This window comes from Dromiciops gliroides, chromosome 6 (assembly GCF_019393635.1).
Source record: "Dromiciops gliroides isolate mDroGli1 chromosome 6, mDroGli1.pri, whole genome shotgun sequence".
NCBI classification, from domain to species: Eukaryota; Metazoa; Chordata; class Mammalia; order Microbiotheria; family Microbiotheriidae; genus Dromiciops; species Dromiciops gliroides.
In genome coordinates this window covers 113,157,017-113,169,619 of record NC_057866.1, presented here as the reverse complement: position 1 = coordinate 113,169,619, position 12,603 = coordinate 113,157,017, and the positions used below count along the sequence as shown (strand labels likewise).

Genomic DNA, 12,603 nt, shown 5'->3' with positions numbered 1-12,603 from the left:
TCTTGTTACTGTCAAGGGCACCACCATCTTTCACCTAGTCTCCTAACCTTGGTGTTAGAATCATTAGAATGTAAGCCCCTTGCTAGGAGCCATGGTTTCATTTTTTGTATTTTTGCCCCCAGTGCTTAGCCCAATGCCTCTTACATAGGAATGTTTAATAAATATTTAGTGATTGGTTCCTTGACTCCGTCACTCACATTCACTACATATATCCAATTTGTTGTCAAAGTTTTTCATTTCTACCTTTGCAGCATCTCTCGTGTGTGTGTCTTTCTTCTCTACTCACATAGGTCCTCCGTAGTAGAGGTCCTCTTTACCTCTTGCCTAGTTACCTTCCTAATTGGCCTCTCTGCCTCAAAACTCTTCTGCACTCTGATCTATTCTCCATGTAGCTTACCAAAGTGGCTTTCCTAAAGTGTGGATCTCACCATATCATCCCTCTTTTCAGTAAACTCCAGAGGCTCCCTGTTACCATCAAGATCATGTATGAATTCCTCTCTTGGACATTTAAGGCTCTTCATAATCTGACTCCTTTGTATTTTACCTGTCTTAAACTTTATCTTCCTCCATGAACTCCATAATGCTGATATACTGGCCAACTTGGGGTTCCTCACACAGGACACTGTTATCTTCTCTCTCCTTTTGCACAGGCTTTCTGGGATGCCTGAAATGCTCTCCCTCTTGATCCCTGCCCCATAGCTTTCCTGTCTTCCTTCAAGACTGCTTATATCCTACCTTCTCCAAGAGGCCTTCCTGGTGCTGCTAGAGCCAACTTTGGCTGTAAGATCACCTACCTTCTATTCTTTATGCATCTTTTACATATCTCCTTTCTTAGAATGTAAGCTCTTGGAGGGCAGAGTCTATTTTTACTTCTCAGTTGTAACCGTTGCGCTTAGTGTGGGAACTGGCATATAGCAGACACTTAATGAGTGCTAGTTGATTGGTTGCAGTTATTGGAGAGTCATAAATCTATATTCCCATTAATGTGATAGAAATGAATAATTTCAGAATTTTAATGTACAAAGTTAAATAATGTGAAATGGTGTAAATGGATCAATTTCTAAGGTAGAGGTCCTATTTACCAGTTTTATTTAGTGGAGCCAAATAGGGCAATGCCAGTTTTTCATTATTGAGTTTCAAATGCTATTTATTTGCCATATTTATGAAAGATCAGTCCAGGAGTTGGCACAGTATAGAGCCACATTTGCCAATTTTTCTTCATTTTGATATCTCCTTACTTAAGCAACATGTGGCTCTTGCTCATGTTAAAGATAGTGATGAGGGGCAGCTAGGTGGTGCAGTGGATAGAGCACTGGCCCTGGAGTCAGGAGGACCTGAGTTCAAATCCGGCCTCAGACACTTAACACTTACTAGCTGTGTGACCCTGGGCAAGTCACTTAACCCCAATTGCCTCACTAAAAAAAAAAAACAGATAGTGATGAGGGATGTTACTGTTTTTTAGACTCAACAACAGCAGGCCTAGTTGGCCTTAGACTTTCAGGCTTTTGGCATTTCAGGTTTAACTATCTCCCAACAATCAGCTATTTCCTGCCTGATTTGCAGTCTATCTGCTTAGATCCCCATTCTTTCGGGGGAGTAGAGGATGACACCCATTCACCTGGGTCTTTGGGGACATTTTTTTCTCCTTTAATTTTCCTTTATTGTTAACTTTCTCAGGAGATTATAGTAGAAGCAATCCTCAAATGATACTGAGGTGTGACTTTAGCATTTACGCTAGGATGGCACTTGAGTCCTCTTCTTTCAGAGAGAGGCCTCGATCATGGTTATAACAGCAAGGATATTATGATTGGATGACTTGAGATTTAGAGAAAGGCTGTGGCAGAGCTCCCTAAAAATATAAAATGAAATCAACTAGTCCACAAGAGGATTTGAATTCATGAGTGTGGTCTCATTTACACTATGGTTTAATCATTTGTGCTAGAGACAAATTGTTCTCAGATACTAGTGAACATTGAACAAAGGTAAGAAGAGGAGTTAATTAAAGAGAGTAAATATTTATAAAGAAAGTTCAACAACCATACACATAAAGAAGGTTTATTGTGTTATGACAACATGAAAGTAGGTTCATAGTGGCATAGTAACAGAACTCTGCCCTGTTCAACATCTTTACCAGTGATTTGAAACTTTTTAGCAATTATACTTTTCCTTTTAAATGCTTATGTTATCACTTTAATATTGCATGTTATAATTTCCTAAGGTCAAAACTTTTAATATACATTTTTTATTTTTGTTTTAAAATGTTTTATGAAGTAGAAAATCAGCAAACATGAGTATTTCTGTATACTAAGAAGGCTAGAAAAAAGAGGATTGTATATATAACTGTGAATCTAAATGTTGCATTTTTAAAATGTCACTTATAAAATTTAACATGGTAGCACCAACAATGCCCTGCTCATCTGGGTCCTGTTCTGACCTTCCTTCTGCCTCTTTCTGTTTGTTTGTTTTGGTTTGGTTTGGTTTTGGTGAGGCAATTGGGGTTAAGTGACTTGCCCAGGGTCACACAGCTAGTAAGTGTCAAATGTCTGAGGCCAGATTTGAACTTAGGTCCTCCTGAATCCAAGGTCAGTGCTCTATCCACTGCACCACCTAGCTGCCCCTACCCCTTCTGTTTTTATGTTTCATTAGCACTTTTTTTCTTTTTTTTGTTGTTGTTGTTGCTACCCCTAACACTGTCTGCCCACTAGCCTGTAAAACTCCCTTTTCATAAGCCCCAAATAAAAGTTCCCCTTTGTAATAAATGTAGTCAAACAAAATAGGTTTGTGTTGCATTAGTCCTTTCTGAACCTGTGTCCCATTCTGCATGTATAGTCTATTCCCTTACCCCCATGTATTGGGTTTTTTGTTGTTGTTGTTTGTTTTTGTGGGGCAGTGAGGGTTAAGTGACTTGCCCCAGGGTCACACAGCTAGTAAGCCTCATGTGTCTGAGGCTGGACTTAAACTCAGGTCCTCCTGAATCCAGGGCCAGTGCTTTATCCACTGCGCCACCTAGCTGCCCTTCCCCCATGTATTGGAATAGCACACTTCGTTGGCAATATTCTGGAATCATAATCGGTCAGTGCATTGATCATAATGCTTAAGTCTTTTACAGTTGCTTTTTTGTTGCTGTTGTGGTCATAGTATAAATAATTCTCTTGATCCTTCTCACTTTACTTTGCATGAGTTCATGCAAGTCTTCTCAGGTTTCTTTGAATTCATAGCTTTCATTTCTTATGGTCCAATAATTATATTCCATTACATCTAATAAAAGGTCTGGGGTATAGTGGAGAGAAAAGACAGGAAGACCTCTGACCCATATGCAGTGCTCTGAGCAACTTTTTAAGATCTATGTTTTTCACTCGGGAATTCCTATGTCAGTGAAATCATAGGTTCAGTTCCTGTTTCTTTCTACATTCATATGCCATAATTTGTTCACTTTTCCCCCCAAGTGATGGGCAGTCATATTGTTTCCAGTTTTACTGTGACAAAAAGTAATTAATGCTTTAAATATATTTTAGATAATAGTTTCAATTTAAAACTAAACATCCAACATAGCACTTAAAAAGATCAGTTTTACAACTCTGAGGTACCACCTGACACCTATCAGATTGGCTAAAATGACAAAAAAGGAAGATAATAAATGTTGGAGAGGCTGTGGGAAAATTGGAACACTAATGCATTGTTGGTGGAGCTGTGAGCTGATCCAACCATTCTGGAGAGCAATTTGGAATTATGCCCAAAGGGCGATAAAGCTGTGCATACCCTTTGACCCATCAATCCCACTTTTAGGTCTTTTGCCCAAAGAAATCATGGAAGGGGGAAAGGGACCCACATGTACAAAAATATTTATAGCTGCTCTTTACGTGGTAGCAAGGAATTGGAAGTTGAGGGGGTGCCCATCAATTGGGGAATGGCTGGACAAGTTGTGGTATATGAATACAATGGAATACTATTGTGCTGTAAGAAATGATGAGCAGGAAGAGTTCAGAGAAACCTGGAGGGTCTTACGTGAGCTGATGATGAGTGAGATGAGCAGAACCAGAAGAACATTGTACACAGTATCATCAACATTGAGTGTTGACCTACTGTGATGGACTATATTCTTCTCACCAATGCAATGGTACAGAAGAGTTCCAGGGAACTCATGATAGAAGAGGATCTCCAAATCCAAGAAAAAAAAAGAAAGAACGAACTGTGGAGTATAGATGCTGATTGAACCATATTATTTCTTTTGTTTTGGGTGCTGTTGTTTTTTTTTCTATTTTGAGGTTTTGCATCACTGCTCTGATTCTTTCTCTTGTAACAGGATTAATGCAGAAATAGGATTAATGTTATTATGTGTATATATATGTGTGTGTATATATATATCTATATGTATATGTATAGATATATATAGATATAACCTATATCAGATTACCTGCTGTCTAGGGGAGGGGGGAGGGAGGGGAGGGAGGGAGGGAGAAAAATCTGAAATTGTAAAGCATGTATAAACAAAAGTTGAGAACTATCTTTACATGTAACGGAAAAAATAAAATATCTCAAAAAAAAAACCAAAAAAACAAAAAACAAAAAAAAAGATCAGTTTTAGAGCTCATGGTTCTTTAGTAGTCATGTAGTTCAACCATCTTATTTGACAGATGAAGAAACTGAGAGCCATACATATGAGATGACTTGGCCAAGGTCACTCAGTCTAGCAGAGCTGGGTTAAAACCTGGATTCCTTGATTTCAAATTCAGGACTCATACCATTGTATCACAGAAGCAGATGCTATTAAGTACCAAAAACATTAGCATTTTGAGTTGTCTAGGAGGTTGAGAATCATTTCTTTAGCTGTACTTTTCTGAAGGTATAAGCTCATAGGTTACTAGTTTCAATAAGTAAGTCATCATATGGTTAGAAGTGGGTAAAATTGACATTGGTAAATGTGGGAAGATACCTGAATTTTTTGGTAGACTTAAGAAAAGTGAACTGATAAAAATTTGTCAATTTTAGGGGAACTTGTTTATAAACCTTGCAGAGGCTGTATTTTATATAATGAAAATTTGTTTAGAATATTGTACCAAAATAATTTAATATCTTCCATTTAAGATGAAGAAGATGAATTTACTTATAAGAAAGTATCCCTTAAACCAAAAGAAAATGGAATCTCTTCAAGTAGTCATATTGGAACATCAAAAGGGAAGAAAGAGATTGGGAAAAAACCTCAGATTAAGAATAAACCTTTGTCACCAGTAAAACTTACACCTACATCAGTACTTGATTACTTTGGAACTGGAAGTGTTCAAAGATCAGAAAAGAAGCTAGTTGCAAGCAAAAGAAGAGAGGTAAGTATTTGGTGTTGTCTAAATGAGGCATTTTCAAGATACTTACCTAAGGGTTATTTTTAACAAGAGAAATCAGAATATTAAGTGGGTAAATTAATTTTTTGAGATTGGTGATTGATTCTTTGACTATTGATAAAAAAAGATTGAGAGATAATTTAAATAAGCCTGCCCTAAGTAGGTACAGATAAAGTTGCTCATTTAAATTATGAGGAAAAGAAATTAAGATTAGATTGACTAGCAGTCTCTTTTCCAAATGACCTTTTTAGAAATAGTCAATTTTTGGTTATACATTTTGAGAATAATCTTTGGTAAATTATGAGTTTCTGTCTGGTTTTCTTTTCAGTGCTGTTGGGTTGCTTCTTTTTACCTTCAGTTGATGTATACTCACATAATGCAAACTTGCATTATTATTAGCCTAAGGCAGACAAAATTGGAAAGTAAGTTTGCTGTCCAAGGCTCATAAATGTGTACCTTTTAATGGTTAAGTCATGCAAGCATGTGGAATACCTTTCATGTTTGCACAATTCTTTTTCTGCTTGGGGCTGTGACCATCTAAATCTTCCATTTTTTTGAAACATAGTAGTACATAATCACTGTAATGACATTTTGTTGCTCATAGTAATATGTGCTCTAAAATATTAGACGGATCATGTTATTAGAATCTACAGATTTGAGTGACCTATCAATAGGATACCTTTCTGTTATGTATCCTCCTAGTGTAGCTCACATTTACATGGTGCTTTAAGATTACAAAGTGCTTTCTTACAAAACTACCACATTACAACTACTCTCATCTTCCATCTATAGATGGAGAAACAGAGGTTCACAGATGTAAAATGATTTTTCTGAGATCCCAAAGCTTAGTCCTGGCAAAGGCATAACTTGTATCCAAACCCTCCAGCTCATAAGAACAGAAAAGGAGTAGGGACATGCAATATCCAAGTAATGATCATGATTTTCAGGCCTTGTGTTTTACATAATATCTCATCAATCATTGCTTTATTTTAGCTGCCATACTGCAGAATGATTATTTTATAGAATGTGGCTGATAATATAACCTAAGAACTGGATTACTATTAATGCTTGATTCTGTCTAAAATATAGCCATCACAAAGTACAAATGATTCCAGACTAACTGACGAAGCTGTTGCTGAGCAACTACAAATTGAAGAGAATTCAGAGGTATTGCCATTTTATTAAATCATTACTATATCTTTTTTTGTTTTGTTTTGTTTTTTAGTGAGGCAGTTGAGGTTAAGTGACTTGCCCAGGGTCACACAGCTAGTAAGTGTTAAGTGTCTGAGGTCGCATTTGAACTCAGATCCTCCTGACTCCAGGGCCAGTGCTCTGTCCACTGCACCACCTAGCTGCCCATCATGACTATATCTTGATGGAGATGTATGAACTAGATATCTAGATAGTAGATATTTAGATAGATAGTTAAGGTGAAGTCTGAATTGGTTTAATAATAATGCTCCACAGTTGTGATTAATGAATTGATGTCTACTTGACTGTCATGATGTGTCTTGGCCTTTGTTTTCAGCTCTGTTTCATTAAACATTTTTTTGCCAGTGAATTGGAGTAAGGTGCAGAAGAGGAAACTGGCTAGATGCATATATCAAAAATAATTGGATATTTTAGTGGACTGTAGGCTTAAAAGAAGTTAGCACATGATAGAGCAGTTAAAAAAGCCAGTGTGGTCTTAGACTAGATAAATATTCATTTAATAAATATTTACTAAAAGCTTACTGTGTACAAGGCTATGCTGTACTTTAGTGTTACAGAAATAATTAATAGTTTCTTTCCTCAGGGAATGAAGTGGGGGAAGAGTAACAACATGTACACAGATGTTAGGCCATTAGATGGATTAAAAAATGGTTATATGACTGTACTCAGAGTGCTGATTAACCACTTTTAGTAGCATATTCTAGAGTGCCGTCTTTAAAAAAATGTTGTGTTCACCATTTTTGTTGGACTTAATTGAACACATGACTGACATGCTTATTAAGTTTGAGGATAACATTAACAAGAATTAACACTTCCTTTGGAAAAGGCAAGCTCAATAAGCCATTAGTGTGATTTAATTGCCACAAAAGCTAATATATGATCTTAGGGCATATTACTAAAAGTAGACAAAAGAAAAGTTAATAGTTCAGTTATCAACAAGAGATTTCTATTGGAATGCCCTAAAGATTTGTGCTTGGTTCTTTTCTGTTTAACATTTTTATCAATACTTTGGATAAATGCATAGATAGCAGATAGCAAACATTTGTTATTGTGCTTTATGGTTTGTAAGGGACTTTATATGTACTTACTCGTTGATCCTTACAACAACCCTGGGAAGGTGGGTACTAATTATTATCTCCATTTTACAGATGAGAAAACTAAAGCTAAGACAGATTAACTGACTTGCCCAGGGTTATATCGCTATTGTCTTAGACATGATTTGGATCAAGGTCTTTTCTTTTTCCAAGTTCACCACTTTATCCATTATGTCACATAGCTGCCATGTTCCTCAGATTTGAAGATGACACTAAACTGGGAAGGATAGCTAAGACAGTAGATAAGAGTCAGGATCTAAAAAGATCTTGACAGGTTAGAGCATTGGTTTGTATAAAAGAAGATAAACTTCAGTAGGAATAAAGGTAAAGTTCAGAAATACTGGATAGGAAAGGCATGATTGTCTAGCAGTTTTTCTGAAAAAGATCTAGGATTTTCTGGGGAATTACTAGCTCAATACAACTCAGCCATTTAATGTAAATGCCCAAAATGCTAATGTCATTTTGAACTGACTTTATAAAAGCATACCTTCCAGTAATAAGGGGACATTAGTTTTTATTTATTTTGCCCATCTCATACCTCATCTGAAGTATTTTGTTCAGTTCTGGGCATCACAGTTTTATAATATTGATCAAATTGAATGTCCAGAGTTGGGTAGCCAAGATGGTGAAGAATCTTGAGTCTGTGTCATTTGAGGACCAGTTGAATGAATTGGGGATGTTTGGTTAGGCGAAGGTAAGACTGGGGTGGGACTTGACCTTCAAGGATTTGAAGACCTTTTATGTGGAAGAGATATTAGCTTTATTCTGTTTGGCCCCTTACGGCAGAATGGGAACAATAGATAGAAGTAGGAAAAAGGGCAAGTTTAGGTTTGTTTTCAGGAAAAACTTGATGATAACTAGAGCTGTCCAAAGGCAGAATGCTCTGTTTCAGAAGGGTGATTGATTGGTTCTCTTTCCTTGGAGATCTTCAATCAGAAGCTGATTGACCGTTTTCTGGTCGGTTTACAGATATAGGCTGGAATATTTGCTGCTGAGGTCTAACTCTCTAGAGTCTATGTTCTCTGAACTGTGTTGTCCAGATAAAAGTGGCCATGGTGCTGTTCAACCATGATGGTTCAGTTAGACTATAACTAGTATTGTGTCCACTTCTTAGCCCACAGTTTTAAGAAGGATATTGAAAAGTTGCAACAGTTCCAGAACTGGGTAATCATGGTGGTGAACTTTCAGTTGAAGGAACCAAGAATGTTTAGCTTAGTGAACACCATTTAGACAAAAATTTTATAATTGTCTCCAAGTATGTGAAGGTTGTTATAGTTAATAGGGATTAGACTTTTTTATTTTTATTTTTAATTTTTTTTTAATTATGAAAGTATTTTATTATTTTCCAGTTACATGTAGAGATAGTTTTCGACATTTTTTTCCTTCCCCAAGACAGGAAGTAATCTGATATAGGTTATATATGTATAAGTACATTAAACGTATTTTTGCATTAGTCATGTAATGAGAGAACAATCAGCAAAAAGGAAAAACCTCAGAAAAGAAAAAAACAACAAAAACAGTAGAAATAGTATGGTTTGATCTGCATTCAGATTCAACACTTTTGTTTTTTTCTGAATTTGGAGAGCATTTTCCATCATGTGTCCTTTGGAACTATCTGGACCACTGTATTGCTGAGAAGAATCAAGCCTATCACAGTTGATCGACACATAATGTTGATGATACTGTGTACAATGTTCTCTTGGTTCTGCTCATCTCACTCATCAGCAATTCATGCAAGACCCTCCAGGTTTTTCTGAAATCTGCCTGCTCATCTTTTCTTACAGCACAATAGTATTCCATTACATTCATATACCACAACTTGTCCAGCCATTCTCCAAATGATGGGTAGCCCCTCAATTTCAGTAGTGATTTAGAGCATTTTTTCATATGGCAATAGATAGCTTTGATTTCTTCTTTCTTTCTTTCTTTCATTCAAGTTTTCAACCTTTGTTTAGATAAGATTTCCAGTTTCAAATTTTTTCTCCTTCCCTCCCCTTCCTGCCCCCATCCCCTAGACAGCAGGTAATCTGATATATAACATTAAACATATTTCTGCATTAGTCATGTTAAACAGGAATCAGAACAAGAAGGAAAAACCTCAAAAAAGGAAAACAACAGCACCAAAAATAAAAGAGAGAGTATGGTCCAATCAGTGTCCATATTCCACAGTTTCTTTTTTTTTCTTCTGGATTTGGAGAGCCTTTTCCTTCATGAGTCCTTTGGAACTTTCTTGTACCATTGTATTGGTGAGAAAAATCTAATCTATCACACTTGGTCAACACACAGTGTTGATGATACTCTGCACAGTGTTCTCCTGGTTCTGCTCATCTCACTCATCATCGGCCCATGCAAGACCCTCCAGGTTTTTCTGAAATCTGCCTGCTCATCTTTTCTTACAGCACAATAGTATTCCATTACATTCATATACTACAACTTATCCAATCATTCCCCAATTGATGGGCATCCCCTCAACTTCCAATTCCTTGCCACCACAAAAAGAGAAGCTATATTTTTGCACATGTGGGTCTTTTCCCCTTTTTTATGATCTCTTTGGGGAAAAAAGACCTAATAGTGGTATTGCTGGGTCAAAGGGTATGCACAGCTTTATAGCCCTTTGGGCATAATTCCAAATTGCTCTCCAGAATGGTTGGATCAGTTCACAGCTCCACCAACAATGCATTAGTGTTCCAATTTTTCCACAGCTTCTCCAACATTAATATTTTCCTTTTTTGTCATTTTAGCTAATCTGATAGGTGTCAGGTGGTACCTCAGAGTTGTTTTAATTTGCATCTCTCTAATCAATAGTGATTTAGAGCTTTTTTTTTTTGCAGGGCAGTGAGGGTAAAGTGACTTGCCTGGGGTCACACAGCTAGTAAGTGTCAAGTGTCTGAGGTCGGATTTGAACTCAGGTTCTCCTGAATTCAGGGCCGGTCCTTTATTCACTGTGCCACCTAGCTGTGCCGCCCCCTCTCCCCCCCAAGCATTTTTTCATATGGGAATAGATAGCTTTGATTTCTTCATCAGAAAACTGCCGGGGCAGCTAGATGGCGCAGTGGATGGAGCACCGGCCCTGGAGTCAGGAGTACCTGAGTTCAAATCCGGCCTCAGACACTTAACACTTACTAGCTGTGTGACCCTGGGCAAGTCACTTAACCCCAATTGCCTCACTAAAAAAAAAAAAAGAAAGAAAACTGCCTGTTCATATCCTTTGACCATTTCTCAATTGGGGAATGACTTAGATTTTTATACATATCCTTTGACCATTTCTCAATTGGGGAATGACTTAGATTTTTATAAATTTGATTTAGTTCCAAATACATTTTAGAAAAGAGGCCTTTATCAGAAGTACTGGCCATAAAAATTGTTTCCCAGCTTTCTGCATCCCTTCTAATTTTGGATACATTGCTTCTGTTTGTACAAAACCTTTTTAATTTAATGTAATCAAAATCATCCATTTTGTATTTCATAATATTCTCTATCTCTTGCTTGGTCATAAGCTGTTCTCCTTTCCAAAGATCTGAAAGGTAAACTATTCCTTCCTCTCCTAATTCACCTACGGTATCACCTTTTATGTCTAAGTCATATACTCATTTTGACCTTATTTTAGTATAAGGTGTAAGATGCTGGTCTATGCCTAATTTCTGCCATACTATCTTCCAGTATTCCCAGCAGTTTTTGTCAAATACTGAGTTCCTATCCCAGAAGCTGGAGTCTTTGGGGTTTATCAAACAGTACATAACTAAAGAATTAGACCTTTTTTTTTTTTTTAAAGGATTAGACTTTTAAAAAAAAAGTTCCTTATGGGGAAATTTGGAGCATTAAATTAAGATAGATTTTCTTTTAGTATAAAAAAGTCAAGGAGCAGCTAGGTGGCACAGTGGATAGAGCACTGGCCCTGGATTCAAGAGGACCTGAGTTCAAATGTGACCTCAGACACTTAACACTTACTAGCTGTGTGACCTTGGGCAAGTCATTTAACCCCAATTGCCTCACACAGACAAAAAAGTCAAATGAATGACTTCCAACAGAAATTGGTTCTTATACTCCATGCATAGGAAGGTTTTTATATTTATATATATATATATATATAGTAAATTTGTAAATGATAATGAGAAATTTAGAGCCAATGGGTAGGAAGAGAACCAGTATTGTGAAAACCCTGGGAAGAGAGAGTTATTCAGGATTGAGTGGGCATCAGTATGAAATGCTATACTTTTACTGGAAGGTATGCAGTCCTTATGGACTGAGAAAAGGCCAATCAGTTACAAAGAAATCACATGTTAGAGAATTGGTAGGATCAGAAAATAGATTGCAAAGTATTAAAAGTGAGTGAGAGGGGGCAGCTAGGTGGTGCAGTGGATAAAGCACTGGCCCTGGATTCAGGAGTACTTGAGTTCAAATCCAGCCTCAGACACTTGATACTTACTAGCTGTGTGACCCTGGGCAAATCACTTAACCCCCATTGCCGCCCCCCCCCCCCCCCCAAAAAAAAAAGTGAGTGAGAGGTGTGAAAGTTGAGCCAATGGTTGTAGAGTTTTTTCTAGGAATTTAGCTATGAGAGGGAGGATCTATCTATCTATATCTCAGGGTATGGTAGTATTAAGTGAAATTTTTTTTGAAGATGGGGCAAAGCTAGGCATGTTTGATGGGATCAGGGAAAGATACAGTGTATAGAGAGATTGAAAATTAGGGAGATAGGGGATAGTTGAAGGAAAGGAGATGAGATGATATCAAAGGCATAAATAAAAATGTTGACCTTCCTAAGAAGGGCCAAGTCATCCTCTGAGACTGATAATAGAGAATTAGGGGATGATGGTAATAAGATGATTTGAAATATGGATTGGGGAGGGGAGGAAACAAATGGTATGTAGAGTCAATATTTTTCCCCTCTGAGAGGAAGTGGAAAGATGGTAATGTGGAGCAGGGCTTCTTAAACTTTTTCCACTTGTCACCTCTTTTTA

The 12,603-nt window shown here is 37.1% G+C and overlaps 1 protein-coding gene across 1 annotated transcript in view; it reads left to right on the top strand.

Annotated features, from left to right (window-relative positions):
• Nucleotides 1-12,603, top strand: part of RFC1 (replication factor C subunit 1) — an 85,269-nt gene that overhangs the window by 26,922 nt on the left and 45,744 nt on the right. Inside the window, exons 5-6 of the mRNA XM_043972796.1 lie at nucleotides 5,086-5,321; nucleotides 6,426-6,503. Of these exons, the coding sequence (XP_043828731.1) occupies nucleotides 5,086-5,321; nucleotides 6,426-6,503 (314 nt within the window). The remainder of the gene's footprint in view (nucleotides 1-5,085; nucleotides 5,322-6,425; nucleotides 6,504-12,603) is intronic.